This window comes from Falco cherrug, chromosome 6 (assembly GCF_023634085.1).
Source record: "Falco cherrug isolate bFalChe1 chromosome 6, bFalChe1.pri, whole genome shotgun sequence".
NCBI lineage: Eukaryota > Metazoa > Chordata > Aves > Falconiformes > Falconidae > Falco > Falco cherrug.
Genome location: NC_073702.1, coordinates 65,175,282 through 65,193,234, shown reverse-complemented (window position 1 = coordinate 65,193,234; position 17,953 = coordinate 65,175,282). Strand labels below are relative to the sequence as shown.

The window sequence follows — 17,953 nt, the reverse complement described above, 5'->3', positions numbered from 1 at the left end:
CTCTTTGCTGTTGGCACGAGGTCATCATTTAGAAATCATGGCGTGGTTGAACATGCCCAAATGCCAGAACGACCACTTGTTGATCCAGATGGCAAAATGAACAAATACAGTGTCAGAGGTTCCACAACGCCTAGTTGGAACATGCATGGCTCACTGAATAAAGGGCCTGATCCGAAGAGTATTAAAGTCTTATGAGCCCATGTTGGCTTACAGCAGCCTTCAACGTATTTGCCAATCACAACTGCAGTTACTTTCAATTAGCTTCTCAGGTCTTGTTTAGAGAAAAAAAGATAGCTTTCAAATTCAGCTGGTTAATGGGACCTGGAACATTCCTTAATGTTTATGGCAGAGACTTTACCATAATGTTATCCTGTAATCTGTGGGGAGCTACAGGTATACACAGGATAGTATCAGATAAACACTAAATAGAAGATTACTGGTAGATCTTGACCAGTATCCATTTCTTCAGATTTCTGTGTCAGCATTCAGAATACAATCAATGTGATGTGATTTTTTTAAAGTGTGTAAACAGTTCCTAACCTAGCTACTATGTAATGTTTGGCCTATCCAAACAGAAAAAGAAACAAAAAAACCCCAACTAGTCTCAACTAGACTCTTTCGCACTCCAGTGGCTGTTCCCTCCTTTTAGTGTTGCCTGCTAGCTGAGGAAGCAGTGAAAGCAAAGGTGGAAGCGTCTCTGCATCCAGCTCCCACAAATCATAGTGCTATGAACGACCATGCTTCTGGAAACTGGGATCAGAAACTGGAAGAGGAAAGTCTGCCATTAGGAACTGAGTATTTGATTTTTTCATTACAATAATTTATATATATATATAAAATCTGTACTCTCAAGCCTTCTGAACAAGGGACCTGTGGGATTTTAGGCAATCATGGATCTCTCCTCATACTGTTGCTCTGTGCAAGAAGGCACAGGAAGGGGCTGTAGGCCAGAGAAGTGTCCTAGTCCTAGGAAAAGGCACAATGAAGCCAGGCAATGGAGAACAGGGCTCTGTGAGGCTGTGTAAGGCAGAACAGAACAGGGCACAGATTAATTATCCACATACTGCAATAATATTATCACACTAGCTTTGGTAGTACGTTCAGAATTACAGCACTAGTGTGGTGCTGGGCTATTGTAAACGACCACTCAGTTCCGGCACCAGTAGATACAGACATTTCAGTACTACGTTAATAGTTTCTGCTGAGCGTGCCTGAGCTACTACTACTTATGGATACAGGCAGAAAGCTGTGAATTTTTCAGCTGTCCTCTCATTTCAGGGATTAGCACTTAGCAGAAAGAAGATACCCCTGAAGACTGCGGAAGAGGGAATACATACTCTGATGTAGGCAGAGGATCCTCTTGAAAGTAGGGGTCCTGCAAAGCCTGCTCTGAGGTAATTCGCTTTGTAGGGTCCATAGTGAGAAGCTTCTGAAGCTGCAAAGCATAACATTAAGAATAACAAAAAGCTTATCAAACTATCATTTTTCCAACTATGAGTTAAATGTCTTGGATTGTGGACTGTTAAATTATTTGTGCCTTGCCCAGACAAGCCTAAGTTAGCATTGCTTGTTCAGTGAAGTTCCCAAGAACTAGAATGCACATCCATCAAAGCACTATGGCTGTGAAGCACTTCTCATGTAAGAAATACATTAAAGTGTATCAGGCAATATTAATTGCTAAGGCTGGACCACTGTGCTAACGCAACACTATATCCAGCTATTAAGGTTCATAAAGCATCATTTCTAAATAATGGTGTTTTGTTGTGGCACATGTATAGCTTTTATACTGTTCTGTACTGCTGACACAACAGGAAAAAGGTGTCAGAAGAGACTGAACATGACCAGGACTCTCCATATCGCTTTAGGGAGGGAAACAATAAATCTTCATTTCTCACACTGGCGGCATTCCAGAGCCAGAGCACTCAGCCGCTCATGCAACTCCCAATCCCACTCTAATTGGTATTGAAATGAGAAAGAGGAGGAGAAGACCCTTCCTAGTAACCTTTCTTCCTTGCCAGGAGGAAAGCAATAATAAATTTATTAGCTAAAATGCTGTTGACTGCAGCAGGCTATAAAAGAGGATTACAATACATTAGTAGTATAAAACAGGAATTATAGGCATAACATACATTTTAAATAATTACTTATCACATTCTGATAAACTCGCAGTAAGAAATTTGGGTGCTCAAATTACATCATACAGTATCCTGCTCTCACAAAATCCTCTCTTAATTCAACAGTGAAAATAAAATTTCTTCTACAAAGGGCATCTTAGTTCAAACACTAGCTTCCAGGCCTCCAACAAATATTCCCTGGATATTCAACAAAAGGGTATGATTTTGGCGTGGGTGTTTGGGGCTTTTTTTTCCAATAAATAAAAAATCTGATATACAACTCTATATTCTATATATATGGGGTACTGTAAAAAGCCTCAGGAAAAGCACTCATCCTCATCAAGAAAGATGATTCCTTCTATTTCCTTTCTCATAGTTGTAGTTACCCCTACCTTGTAGATGAGGTCTCATAAAATTGTCTGTACTTCTGCCACTTCCTTCCCATCTCTCCTTACTCCAATACTTTATGGGCTGTGGACCTCAACAGACTGACAACACAACAAAGGGCCATTTGGGCTGTCTCTCTATCTATCAGTTCATTTGTAACCAGCTCCCGAACAGATTCCTGCCGCTTGTCCAGAAATACACCTCAAGATGGTCCTGCATTGCACACACCTGGAAAGTTTGCATGGCACACTTATTGAACCATGTTTTGTGTTATCAGATAACCCTTAACCCTACGTTTCCTGCATACCTTAAGAAATTCAACTTCTAACGTGCTGTTGGCTCTCCACACAGTGGCCTCACACGCTACAATAAATATAGACAACGGTTTTGGTATTCAGTATCTTTATTTCATGTCACCATTTCTCCTACATGCAAAATTTTTGTCAGTTTTAGTGGCTTGTGACACCATTTCAGGTGATGCAAATTTCTTCCCCCCAGTTCCTCTACAGTGGACAGGGACAAACACTAATGTTCTGTATAAGGCCACTCCTGGTCTTCAGCACCAGATGACGTCATTGACAGAAGAGTACAGGACATCAGGCTCTGCCCCCCGGCCTCCTTCCTCTGAACTGGTTGCTGCAGTACTGCTCAAAAGAAAGCTCCTCCAGCTTCCTGCCATACAGCACTGTCATCACAAACTGCCTCCCGAACATGACCTGTATTCTTTGTCATTCAAAGATAAAGCTAATGAACTGCAGCAGATCTAAAGATACCTTGGACTTTTTAATGATCTGCTCATTCCCTTAGTAATCCTGCTCCACTGCTGAGGACATCATCAGTTTGCCCATTCCAGGTGATACCACAGACATGACTCCAAACGAGATATCCTGCCTATCACTGATACTACTCTAAAACAACTTTTGTTGACAAAGTCTAGTTTTCTGTAGCTTCTGATGCTTCTAGGAAAGTGAATAAAAAATGCCTGGGCACTATTTGCCTTCAGGGCAGCAGCTGCTAACAGAAACTAGAAAGCCTGTGAGACTGGACTTCATCACCAGTCTCATACTTCTCAGCAGCTCTCGAGATTGCTTGCTCTCAGGCTCTACGGGCCTGACACAACAGCTATAAATACTATTCTTGTAACCCTTCCAGGACAGCAAGAACAGAAGCCTCTTCCTGGATGAAAACCATTCTGCCCTTCATGTAGACATTATCATGCAATGTCAATCAGCAGAGTGGCACAATATTATCCTCTGTCACGAGTCACTTGCTATCTTGCACCGGTCTACTTGGTGCCATATTTTCCCTATCCGCCACACTTTCTGTACTCAGCACAAAGTCTTGACTAATGAAGGTTACAAAGTAGATGTCTTCAGAGGTCACCTTGCAAGACAGAGGTTACCTCAAAAAATAAAACATAACTACTTTGGATATGAACAAGGAGTTTTAGGGAGTCTCCTTCAGAATACATGTATCTCCAAGCTCATTAGCAAACACATTTCTAATCTCTTGATTTGGGAGAGCAATGCACACCATTCCTTCAAGATCTGCTGTTTTTCAGGATCTTTCATAAGACAAGGCAGGCAGGTATCGAACCTCTTTGCTGTAGCATGGCTGTGGCAATTTAGGTACATGGACCTCCTCAGTGCAGCAATGAGGTATCAAGAAGGTTGTCCATGTTCCTGGGCATTGTTATCCAGAGTTCTGGGAGACTGATCTGTTTGAGACCAGCCTCCATCTCTGTGGCTGATGACTAAGCTGTCCTTATTCATCCCTGATTATGAACAGTGAGAAAGATTTGACTAAGAGAACCCAACTTGCTAAGTCTTCATGATGTTCAGAAAGAGCCCTTTGACTTCTGGAAATCATAGGGGAATACGTAGGCAGACACCAATCTATTTGTATGGTTACCTTTTAATAACCGTGTCTCACTCTATCATGACAAGCTTCTTTGTTTATATATATAATATGCCATAGGAGTGGCAAAATATGGTTAGTTTTGTGTTCTTTAGAGATCTGGTTAATATTTCCCCCCTGAAAAGTAGCCTACCCTCCTAAGACGACTCTCAACCTAGGTGTTCATAGCCTTGATGAATTAGCCACATAACTGACAGCAACCCATGTGCTGCTTTGCCATTCCACCACGCTTTCTGGTGGCCCCCACCTTTAGTAGAAAAACAGGGAAATTCAGGTGCTAACTAACAATGTCTCTACTACAATTGTCATCTTTTCAGTTAGATTATTCCTCCAGATGACTCCGATGTCTGCCCAGTAAGCTGAGTTTAAGAAATTTTAATTACTTTTTTTTTGAGGTCTCACACTTCCTATGTGAATGCTTCCCTTCCACCCACTTGGGACCAGCCTGTTCTGTTTCCACCTCTATTTGTGTCATCAGCCAGCAGCTACTAACAAGTCAAAGAGCAAGCGTTTGCCAGGACCTAAAGAGAGGACTGCTATGCTGAATCCATAACTGAAAACAGACCACTAGAACTCAAGCTGCCCTAAGAGCCTCATTACAGAGACCCCTTGTTCACAGGAGTAGCAAAATCACTCTGAACTTCATTCCTAAATTCAGACAGCACTATGTCATTGCAGAGGCATCCAGAAACGATGCCATACTAGACAGAGCAATCCTTTATTCACCTACAATGAACGACTCAACTAGGTAACCAGCAAATACGTGTTTAGGGATACTGTTTGGCATCACCCACAGAACAGAGGTGACTGTTATCAGAGGAGAGAAGAAGAGGAGGGGGGGGGGAAATTACTAAAGGAAGTAATTAAATTTTGCCTTTCCTCTACCCTTTCTTCACAAAACTCTTTAGCTCTTGGGAGCCCTTTAGCTCTCTGAAACAACACAGAATCAAGGGATATACAATACTCACTATCCTATTTGTACAGCAGAACTAAGGGTAAGGCTGGGTATACCAAGTACCTTCCTGATCTTAATTAGGTAAGACTTTCAGATCTCCAATACAAGCAGTTTAAGCACACCCTCAGCATGAAGGTATATGAAGAAAACACATCTCAAAAATGTCCAGTTAGTGATAAATAGCTTTCTTTTAACATCAGCATTCATTAGAATGAGATAGAAGAACAGACATATATGTTACCATAATAAATGCATTTCATTCCTATCATCAGTGATTTCTCAAGTTGTACCTACCAAAAGAAAAACTTTGCTGTCAGGCTTGACTTTGTGTTTCTCCATGTATTTTATGAGGCTACTATTGGCATATCTGAAAAATACAGTTAAACAAAGACATTTCTGAAATAATAAAGCATTAAGACTATGCAACCATACCAAGTGATCACAAGAACATTTACCAGCCCTTAATAGGCAAACTCTCAAAAACCCTGCTATCAGAAAACATGTCAGATATCTCTCTAGCAGTTGCACATATACAGTGTGTTTTTCACTAACAGGAGTAGTATCAACTGTGTACAGATTATTTCCATGGAACATGCAACTTTTGCAGTGTATAGATAAGCTGTTGACATGGGCATATGACAGAAAGAAACTCAACCTGAGGTTTATAGGCTACCTTTCTGAAGCAACTCTGCCACAGAAAGCATACAGCAGATTGTAATAGCACAATAGCTATTAAGTTGTTTCCAGCTGCAATTTAGTAGAGCAGTTCATTTAGCGTTCTGTCTTACTAACCCCAACCTGCAGCAAACCATATAGCCCTTACAGTTCCCAAGCTCAAAAATGTCCCAGATAAATATGACCTGTGCCTTGCCTTTAATCTACAAATCCAGAGGTTATCTATAGCTATTTTCAAAATTAAGAAGCTTTGTGCACAGATAAGCTTCCTATCCTGTCTAAAGCCAGCGTAAAGAATCCACAGCAGAGCTGGTAACAGAATCCAAAACTCCTGAATCCATGTCCTCTGCCTTACAACTGAGTCTGTGTTGCTACTTACACCCTCTGATCTACCACCACCACTAGACTAATTTAGCCAAAGCACCAGGAAACACTAAAAGTGGAAAATTCTCAGATCCCAGATAGGCTTTGTATCACGACCCTCAAACATGTTACCTTCCATATATAAACTTCTTCCCACAACTTTACTGTCTCTATATATCTGCTGGTCAAAAAGACCAGGGAAGTGCTTCCTTATTCTTTCTCACACAAAATGAATTAAGTTATCTGGAACAGCTTATACAAGTGGTTTAAGCAAGCTCATTTGTCTGTGCCTCCCACAGATTAAATGGCACTTACGATGACCCCTTCTAGAGCAATGAGGAGGCTACTCAGCTGATGCTTGTAACAAGCAGCTGAGGGAGAGAACATCATTCAAGCAAAACAGCTAAGTCAAACAGGACAGCTGCCACACTGTTGGAACCCAAACACTCCAAAATCCTCTCCCCAAGAAGTCAGAGGATAGAAGCCAGTTACTGCCTATCTGCCACATTCACTGAATTATTGTTGCGTTATCATCACTTACGTTGTTCTCCTAAAATCCTTCTGAAGAGTTGGATATTCTGGCATCTTCCTTATGTCTTCCCAATCTTTATCTTTGGTAGGAGGGAAAAGGAGAAGCATTTACAATTCTGAAAGCGTAGGTTAAAGTAATACACATGAAGAAATAACTACAGTAGTTATTATTATATACAGCATTTCCAAATCCATCAGATTGACAGCTTGTACCTATACAAACGACGTCATTTCCTTTATATATTAAAAAAAAACCCCAACAACAACTCTAGTAGCATTATGCCCGATGCTTTAATGAAAATAAATTACCTGCAGGGAATCCCATTACGCTGAAAATGCGATCTAGCTGATCATGATGAAAAGGATTACTTGTTTTGATGTCCTCCTGACGACAGTGAAATATAGGTTCCGAAGTCAATAGTTCAGCAAATATGCAGCCAATTGCCCAAATATCTAAAAAAGGAGAATAATGCATGCAAATTGTACTTCATCACTCTGTTTTTTGTTTCTGTACAATTTCTCAACAACCTGTATAACCACAGTAAGATAAAATAGCTCACAGTAGAATTACATACAGTACTTTAAAATAAAGCATTCATATAATACAGAAAAAGGGTCAAATCTGGAGACACAGGGTTTTTTTGATCAAAATGAGAATCTCCACATTCTGTTTCAAGTTGTACACTGGCAGTCCAGCACTTAATATATTCACAGTTATGGTAGAAACCTACACAGTATTTGCTGATGACATAGCTTAAAGGGCATTCAACTGACCATTCAAACCAAACCATAAACCCCGCCCCCCCATAAAGATACATTGAAACAAAGGTTCTATCACACCTTTCAGAACAATTCCAAACAAATAATTGATAACCTAATAAATACTAAGAAGGAAATGACTAATGACTCATATGTTTAGCCAAATAGTGCAAGCTAGTTAAAATAGAGAAACAAGATCCTAATTTCAATGAAGAGTAGGAAAGTGATTACCAAACTTAAAAAAACTTAACAAACCCCCTACTTGACAACTAACGCCCACTAGAATACTGGAACTGTCTCATCTACATCTCATGTACATACAGAAAGCAGCAGCATGATATACTAACGTTTTAATGAAAGAAAACAACCTCTGTTTTATAAATTTCTGATTAATATGCTTTTCAAAATTAAATCTATTGTGGACAAGAACATTAGTGTCATTTGCAGGAGAAGAAATGTCTAGATTACATGTATTTGTTCCAGTTACTACTATCACCACCCATCTTAGTGTTCTGTACGATCCAACGCTTTATTATGCATCTTAAAACGAAAGTATGAAATTGTCAGTGAGAAGAAGGTTACTAGCAGAAAAGAAATGGATTGCTACATTGACACATACGCATCTGGGATCTAAATCTGCAAAAAGATGTTGAGATCATATGAATACTGAGCATAGATTGCTAAATACAAGAGTGTAGAGACTTGCTTAGTAGTTGAGGTTAAACTAGATGACCCTGGAAAACCTTTTAGATTTTACCATATTTAATAGCATAACTATAGAAAACAATTTAGCCTGAATTTATAGGTCTACTAGATAAAAAAACCCAAACAACAAACCTAACTAGAGTTCGGTTTATTAGATTCAGACTAAAGAGAACACCAAGCCAAGTCTCTTGTTTGTTGCAACTAACCTAAGACTCAAAACCCCACCTGCTGTCAACGGTGGTGTTTGGCCCATGCTGCCTGTGAGACACATGGTATCCTGAAAAGAAAAACACACTGCTCTCTATGTAGGGAATGAAAAAAGAGTGACCATACTCTCTTTGCCAAAACAGGTCAGTTCCATTTCCATCATGCTGCAGGTGTGGAGTTTGGGGTGTCCCAATTCATAAGCCTTTCTCCCTATTTACAGGGAAGTCTGATAACATTTCATTCATTGTTTTGACAGGGTATAACTTGCTCTCTGTGCATTACATCACTTTCTCAGGGTTCTATCTTCCTTTGATTTTCTTATTAGCTTACCTGCATGAAAACAAGATCTTTAGCTCTTGAGATTTTATCTGCTCAAGCAGCTAATGCAGCATATTAATCACAATCCCTGCCTGAGTAGTAGGCATAAATTATCTACTCCAGAATGGAAATTACTGATTATTTGAAGAAGAGGATCTTCATTTAACAGTATCTGTTCACTCATTTTCACTAGATAGAAAATTTTTTTGGAGACTGTTTACCTAGAGGCCAAAGGAGTTGCAGCCCTCTTGGTTTTCATGGCTTTGTGCAGTGCTCACTGCCCATCACACAGTGAGGGAGAGGCTGGGCTGCTGCTCATTATTCTATTCATCACTGCTCTACCCAGACTGACCTTTTCCTTTTAAAGAAAAAAATCTAGTATTCTTGTCGACAACAAAGCTGAACTGGGAAATCTCCCTGGTGTAACACAGCAAACTTCAGAACTCTGTTCCTCCATCAGCTGAAGTGTGAGAGAGCAGAGCCGCTGTGGCAACACACTCCCCCTTCCTGGCTCTGTGACTGACACCAAGAGCGCATTTTAAACCCCTTGAGGATTCAGAAAGACAGACATTGTACCAACTGGATATTACATCTGAATAAACTCCCAAGCTGGTGTTGATTTTCTATGGAGTGGCATTAGTGGACAAGCCAAGTAAGAAAATACTTTAACTCTTATTAGTCATTATATTCTCTAATAGTTCACAGTGCTGGGGTTCAGCCCTTTAGGTTTCTTGCCAGATACTCATCAGCTTCAAAGAACTAATACAAAGTAACCCAAAATATGTAGTACAGAAAAATTGAAGCTTTATTTTCTGTAAGTGAAGATTAAACAGCTGGAAAAGGCCTCACAACCACACAGCTCAAGCAAGTCAGGGTCTTCCCTTTGTGAAACTTGTATGGAACCTGATCTTGAATGCATCCTTGGCACATACTGAAACCATTCTCAGTTAATAATTTTTGGCCAGGTTTGGCTGGGCCCTTTTCTTTAAAATAACATTCATAATTTACAGTAAGTATTTACCACATGTGGCATTTTTCTAGCAGGGACGCCTCATTAAATTCTGGCAAGTTTAAAAACTTCATCAATACAAGCAGTCTGAAAAGGTATTTATCTCCCACATTGTCCATATTAGTCAAGAAAATACAAACTTCAGCTCTAACTATGGAAAAGATTTATCAATAATTGGCAATTTCCCTATCCAGTGCCATTTCGTATGTCTCCAGTTTGTGGTCATTAAAAAAAGATTAATGGTTACGTACTCCAAATCTATTCCAAATAAGATGTGCTACCCCTCAGAAGTGGGCATTTACAGGTGCAAAGCTTAAAACAAATAAGCAGTATTTTTCAAGTACAGTGCATTATTAGTCGAGTGCACATCATTTACCTCTAGCACAAGAGAATCTTCTTATAATGCTCTATAACAATTTCATTATAAATAAATTTCCTTTTTAAAGGCAACCACCAAAAATTAGTGGCAAAAAATATCCAACAGTTGGTTCTCTGCTCCCCCCTCTACTAGTGATCAAAGAGGGCAAGTTGTCTCATTGCTCCCAAGTCAAAGCTAAACTACAGAGAGTATCCACTTTAACCTGTTATGTCCCAGACCCACTGAAAACTGGGACACATAGGTCCTACAAAGTTGCACTAGATACCGTTTTCCCATCTGATGTCCTGGAAGAATCCCAATAAATTTACCAGGGTAACACAACCATTCCTGTAAGGATGGCTCTGTTTCCTACAGTCTCTTCTACTATCATTAGGTTTCAGGAATTATCTGTGTTAAAAGGTTTTTACTGTTTGTTTGGGGTTTTTTGTTGTTGTTATTGTTGGGTTGTTTGGGGTTTTTTTTTTACATTTCTGTTTGTTTTTACACTTTGCCCTCCAAGACTTCCAGACTGCCACTTTCCTCAAGTTCACACTGAACCTGAATGCAAGCTAGTTTTTCTCTCTGGCTCTGGAAAGAGGGGTGGGAGTGAGGCCTCCATAGCATACTCCTTTCCCCAGACTCCTCACCAAACAGCTTGCTCAGGTCCCATTCAAATCTATTCTCTACTAAGTATCCTTCCACTGTAACGATATTCTCAAGTTCCACGTGATTTTATAAAAGGAAAAAATGCCAGCCTTTCAAAGTACGTCACTTGTGGCCAGTAAACAGACTTTCTGCACGTATGCCTGAGTGCACAGATTATTTGAATATCTGAATGGCTGCCCATGTCCCAGTTTTAAAACCTGTGACTAATAGCTTTATAGGTCAGCTACTAAAGCTGAGAAAATCCTGCATGTCCCACTCTACTTCAGCACTGTACTCAAGGAGCCAGTACAAAAGGATGCTGACATAGCTGTTTTAATGACAGGGCTGATTAAGCAGAGAAATGCTCATGCCCTCTTTCCTGTCTCTAGCACAATAAACTAATTTCTGCATTTCTTTCAATATTTTGAAAACATTTTTTAAGGATATTATCACCATTTAAGACAGTAAGACAATGTATTGAGCAATACTCGATTCTCAAAATGAAACATCTTTTCCTATGCATATTAACTAAAATGTTTCATGAACACAGGACAGAGTCCAAGATTGAATACTAAATGGCTCTTAACGATATCCAAGAAAAGAAATACATCAACAAATGCTTAGTCTCATGTAATTCTTTAATAAGATTCTGTTAAAGTAACTCAGTCAAGAATTGGAAAATATCTATTTTGCTGCAATCAATCTGAGGAATTCACCATTAGTGAGGTTTGGTTTAGTAGTATCAGTACTTCAAACCAACCTGCCTTTTTGTTTGTTTGTTTTGAACACAAAGTCGATTCTAGGACACATCTGAACGCTGGTAAAAAGTGAAGAGCGGAGGGAGACACCAGAATACAGTTTCTCTACATCCACCAAGGACTAAAGCAACAGCCAGGGTGACCAAAAGCTAGTTAGCAAGGCCTTAGTCCAAACAAGGCAATCCAGGACACCTGTAAGAGCTAAAACATTTAAGATTCACCAAAACTTTCCAGTCAAGGCAAGGACAACAAATACATCAACATATTGAAAACCTGAAAGGGGACTGTGAAGGCAAATGTTTCTAATTATTTCAAATAAATATTAACTGGTCTAATGAAAAGGTGTGATACATTAAAAAAAGATCTTGCATCTGTTATGCTGAGCACAGCAGCAGGTTCTAAACTTACCTGGAATCTGTACACACAGCCAACTAGGAGCACAGAGATAATGTCAAAAAAAGTTTATTAATTTTTACACTGTTTTAAATACCTAGAGATTAGGTTTAAGAGAAAAATATACCTCTAAAGGGAAAATTCTCATTTATTCGGTCTGATGAGGTGTACAGAACATACCCGTTACATACTTGTTGCTATCACAGACACAAGGGAAAGATCCTCCCATTCATACACTAAGGTCTCGATTTTTATATGCTTCATTTAAACTTTAGTCAGCCTTGCTGCTTTTGGCTGGAATAAATTTTCTTCACAGTAGCTAGTATGGGGCTGTGTTTTGGATTTGTGCTGGAAACAGTGTTGGCTGTTACAGGGATATTTTAGTTATTGCTGAGCATGACACAGAGCCAAGGCCTTTTCTGCCTCTCACCCCACCCCACCCCACCAGTGAGGGGGCTGGGGGGGCACAAGAAGCTGGGAGGGGACACAGCCAGGACAGCTGAATCCAGCTGACCAAAGGGATACTCCATGCCATGTGACATCATGTCAGCACAAAGCTGGGGGAAGAAGGGGGAGACTTTCAGAGCGATGGCGTTTGTCTTCCCAAGTAACCGTTATGCGTGATGGAGCCCTGCTGTCCTGGAGATGGCTGCACGCCTGCCTGCCCATGGGAAGTGATGAAGGAATTCCTTGTTTTGCTTTGCTAGCGTGCACAGCATTTGCTTTATGCATTAAACTGTCATTATCTCAACCCACAAGTTGGCTCACTTTTACTCTTCTGATTCTCTCCCCCATCCCAGCAGGGGGGAGTGAGCAAGCAAGCAGCTGTGTGGGGCTTAGCTGCTGGCCAGGGTTAAACCACGACATCAGTAAAACAGGAGGTTGAGGAAGAAGTGGTTACTAGCCTTTTAAATTTGACACCTTCTAGGGAGAACTGAGAATGGGGTCAAACATTTACATGTGACAGGCTTTTCAAGGGGAAGCAAAAAATGGTGTCATTAGGCTAAAGGTCAGAAATTCGCTATCACTCATTGCTAACTTAGGTGACGTTTACTGATCTTTAACAACCAGCATCTCAACAGAACTTGACTGAAGAACAGAAGTGTATGCTGTAAAGCCAAAGATGACTCCTCTGCAGACAGACAGAATACCTCTCAGGATACACTCACAGCCAGCCAAATGTGTATCTAAGAACAATGCTTTACTTCAAGAGTGTGTAATCTCGATACAGAGTCGAGAGAATTCAAAACTTTTAAAGGCAAACCCGTATTAATTCAAAGTAGTCATGAAATCTATTATCCTCACTTTTTTTAACAGTATGGCTCCATACTAGCTTTTTAAACTAAGGTGCCCTCTTCTCATGTTTGTACTAAGAACTAAATTAATTTCAATTAATACAACCTTTAAAATTTTGAAGCATCTTGACTGAAATTCTGAGTTCACTGAAATCAACTGTAATTTTCTACAGGGCTTTAGTGGGCCAGGATTTCTCCATTCTCCCTAAAGAGTTATTTTAGGTTGTCAAAATAATTATTTTCTATTTAAACTCCTATCCCTCAGCATACCATCATTAAATGAAGATCCTGGATCATATGATTTCAAATTTCTGCTGTGCATTAGACACATTATCTAGCTTGCAACAATACAGTTCAATTACTACGGTAAGGTTGACAACACAGGTACAATAGATTTAATACTGGGAGAGGCAACAGGACCAGAGGCCCTAAGTAGTCCTCTCATGCAGCAAAAATACAACTGCAAATGAAGAAATCCTGTTGAAGAACTTAAATCTTTAATTTACAGAACTTCATATGCAAGAATTTGGAAATTCCAGGTTTACGGTTCTATATGCAACCTTGTATTTAACTTATGCAGCCTACGTACTGAAGAAAACAGGAACCTCATGGCAGGGAAAATGCCATCCTATTAACAACTGTACCACAGAGCATGAGAATTCAACTGTTCCCAACATCCATAGCTTGAGAATTAAACTTTTACCAAAATTACACTGCTTTTGTAACGATTTTCAGTGCCTGCCCTCCCAAATACTCCTCCCCCATCCCAAATCCTAGATACCACATTTTCATCAGCAATTTTTTAACTCTTCACTAACCAAGACTACTACTGTATAAACTACAGACTAACCACAGTAGCTAGCAGTTGAGCAGCTAACATCCTTGCGAGCCAGCACAGAGTGGTGCTTGTATGAATGCAGAATAGATTGATGGTTGCATCTTCTTTTTTCTCTTCTCAGTTCTTCTTCCAGAAGCTGGGGTGGACTCCAGCCTCAGGTGACATAGCTTCAGGGCAGGGAATTAGGTCACTGAGACAACTGCTGAGTTCTGGCAAGGAAAGCATGTTACAGCCTTGTTTTCTCCCTAATCCTAAACCCTCAGATACATCAGAGACCGCAGAGGGCTAATATTTTTATGCCAATGCCAGTATCTCCAAGACGTAGTAAAGAATGTACTGCTACTTTTGTTCCAGCTACAGCAGTGCTTATGCCTCAGAAGGTCCAAGAGATACTGTGATGGGCTGCCAAAGTATTTTTCACCAGAACAAAAGTGGAAAGAAAAAAATGTTCATTCAGTGACAACTCATCAGAAGTACAAGGAATGTAATGAGTGACACAAAAGGCAGCTTTGTCGCCTCAGGGCTACTTTCCCCTACCAAATATCAAACAACTGCAGCAAGTAAAGGAAATATGAAAGCTTCTCATTGCAAAGGTCACAAGTCTCTTTTATACAGCAAAGTATTAGCAGGTCTAATACTGAACTTGTTATCCTTTCCTCCTGTAATGATGAAAGAACGGAGAACAGGCAAGATATGCTGCTGTTTGGTAAAACAGCATTTACAAAGCTTTTCAGGAACATCCATAGCTTTGCATTTGCAATTTATCATATGGAATAAAATAAATAAAATAAAATAAAAAGACTGACAGTATCATCTGATCATAGGACTGGAAAGCCAGGAACTCATGATTCCTAACTATAGTGCTTTAGCATTGACTTCCCTGCCCTGCTCCTCCATTTTTTTCCCCATTTTATTCCATCACTGCAGGTAAGTGTCCAATATCTATATTGTACAAATAGCACAGCAAATTAGCAAATTATTGCCATTTTCTCTGCTCTTCTGAGCTGTAGCGAATGAGAAAATAGTAGTACATATTCTTTGAAAGCAAAATACACTTTTTTTCTGATTAAATGCAGACTATATTAACAAGAGTGGAGCTCTTGGAGGTTAACTCCATGCTAAATGAACAGGGACAGTGAGTTTATAATCTGTTGTGTGCTCTCACTTGGCTTGTGTCATTAGCTATTGCAATTTTTTACTAGGTCCAACATGTAAACACCTTCAAAAGGTAACATTAGGTGAGCAAAAGACCTGCTATCTGGTAGACGGAGTTTTAACATGAAACACATGAAAAGCACTTTCCTGGTCTGTTCCACTTCACAAGCCATGACAGTCTTTTCTGGGAGTTATTAAAGCTTTTGATGTCTACCTTATTTCAGTCAACAGCGAGGGATGCACATGAAGAAATCTTGCCTTTAAGATAGCACAGAGAAGCTTATTTGTTCTTCTAAACAGACTGCTTTACTTTACAATATCTTAACATTTCTGTTACTAAGGGGTTCAGCCTTACACCTCTTTCTAATAAGGCACTGACAATAACTCTGATATAATTGTGATTCCATTGGATAAGCAACAAAATAACCTGCTGTGAAATGCAATTCTGATGTCAGTCACAGCTATTCCTAAGAAGTCTGCTTGTGAAGCAATCCCACCTGTCCTGAGAACAAGTCATTCTACTCAATCAGTGCTGTAGTGTTGAAAGTTTCAGTTGATATTGCTGAAATAACTGTGCCTGAAGATCAAACTGACAGATTAGCTAAAAAAATAAATAAATTAAAAAAAAAATTCCTCTGCACCATAAGTATGCATCTCGTTATGATATTAGGTACTTGGTTTCCAGCCAAATCAACTTCTGTGAGTGAACTTTTCATATACGGTAGTAAACAGAGCACATTAAAAGCCTTCACTACTGCACTAATTAGCTAGGGTAAAATGCTTGTGGAACCAGATTTTACAACAGACAACCTTTTGGATCTTTAAATGGCAATCTTATGTTTCATTTAAGAAAGCCTTTAGTCCATTGTTTTGTAAAGGAAGCCTTAAAAAATGGAATATCTCTGTGATGCAAGTTCAACCCTGCACCAACCCATTCACCTGCTCATATATAAAAGGAACAACATATTTGCAGTACGTTCTAAAGAATCACAATATATTCCAACCGACACGTACAGAATGGAACTGAGTATGAAGAGTAAGTGGGCAAAATGCATCTCCTAACCTTCTCCAAATGCTGATTCTTGCTTTTCTCATGTCATCACTCATGTTCCATTTCCACATTATAATCCATTATTTGCTCTGGGCTATGACAGACATCACAAGAACTACTCCCCTAACTTTTTTTTAACTGAGCTCACAGTGTAGGTTGCTTAGAGTGGTTAGAGAATCAGTCCTGCTCCTGCAAAGCTCATCTGACTGGTAAAGGGCAAAGCCAGTGAGATACTAGGGAAGGAAAAGCTTGCTCATATAAGAGGCCCTATGGTTACTAACGGTTGGGAAGAACATGAAGCTGATACTCTGAGGGAAAAATAATTAGAAGGAAGAAGACATGGAAATGAGACTATTACCATCAGGGAGGGTTTTTTTGGCCCACAAATAACTGATTATTTTTGATGTACACAGGACTAAGCATAGACAGACTTTTGAAGGCATCTCTCACTCCAAAGTTGTTTTTAATCACAAATTACTGTAGAGGATATTCTGCCTTCTAAGTATTTTTATGTTATATTTTCCTGCTCTAAAATAATCCACATACAGTTCAGTCACAGTAAACATCATGCAATAGTAAATCTGCCAAAATACTGAATAAAAAGGTAAAAGCACCTGGTTCTTTCCTATGTTTTGCAAGAGGAAAGAACCATAAACATATGAAGAAGTATTGGGTGACCACAGGCAGAAGTTTACAGGTTAATTTACAGAGCAATCTAAATAAGAACAATCAGCAGATTCTAGTTGTGATTGATGATTCAGTGGGTTTTGTTTTCCATTTCTTTACTTTTTTTAACGTCCAGAATGTTTGTATTTCTCAAGCTAACTGCAGATTCTACGTGACATCCCAGGTTTTCAGACAAATAATCAATTCACTGAGTTAAAAATAATTGATAAAACACTTGTATGGGAGCTCCTTGTTATCATTGACTGATTTTATCTTCAGGACAATACCATTAAGTAGCATCCCTACTTTATCAATAACGAAACCACATGTGAGATGGATTAAATAACATGCTGTAGGCCACATACAACACCTGGGACTGAATCAGTACTTAAATCCGAGTCTCCTGAGACCCAGCTTACTGTCCTAAGAGATGAAACTTTACTGTCTGCCCCACATTAGAGTACCTCCATTAGTTTTACAACAGCAGAGACAGATCTAACCCACTGCCCTGTTCTCGTTCTGACTATTAAGCTAGTATGCATTCACACCTCTTAGGCACTTCAGAATTTACAGTGGCCTTCCCATATACTAGCTAATTTCCAGGCATCAAACATACTTGAGAAGCAAGAGTGACACAGCCATTAGAAGGCAGCAGGAACTAGTGTGCTAGATCTCAAAACAGTTAACGTGTCAGCATGTAACAATCCTGCAGACAACAGGCCTCGAGCTGCTGTTAGCATCTCAAACTTCCCAAAATACTTACTAATGTAGCTTTAAAATGTTCTATTTAAGTGACTTAATACTCCTTTCTATAACTTTATAATTCCTAGCTGACTGTAGTTATACAAGATTGT

At 39.5% G+C, this 17,953-nt stretch overlaps 1 protein-coding gene across 2 annotated transcripts in view; it reads right to left on the bottom strand.

Annotated features, from left to right (window-relative positions):
* The window catches only part of CDK19 (cyclin dependent kinase 19), a 133,102-nt gene that overhangs the window by 12,352 nt on the left and 102,797 nt on the right, over window positions 1-17,953 (bottom strand). For both annotated transcript variants that reach the window (XM_055713497.1, XM_055713496.1), the window contains 4 exons: window positions 7,252-7,395; window positions 6,953-7,022; window positions 5,668-5,740; window positions 1,338-1,435 (listed from right to left, as the gene is read on the bottom strand). In XM_055713497.1, the coding sequence (XP_055569472.1) occupies window positions 1,338-1,435; window positions 5,668-5,740; window positions 6,953-7,022; window positions 7,252-7,395 (385 nt within the window). The remainder of the gene's footprint in view (window positions 1-1,337; window positions 1,436-5,667; window positions 5,741-6,952; window positions 7,023-7,251; window positions 7,396-17,953) is intronic.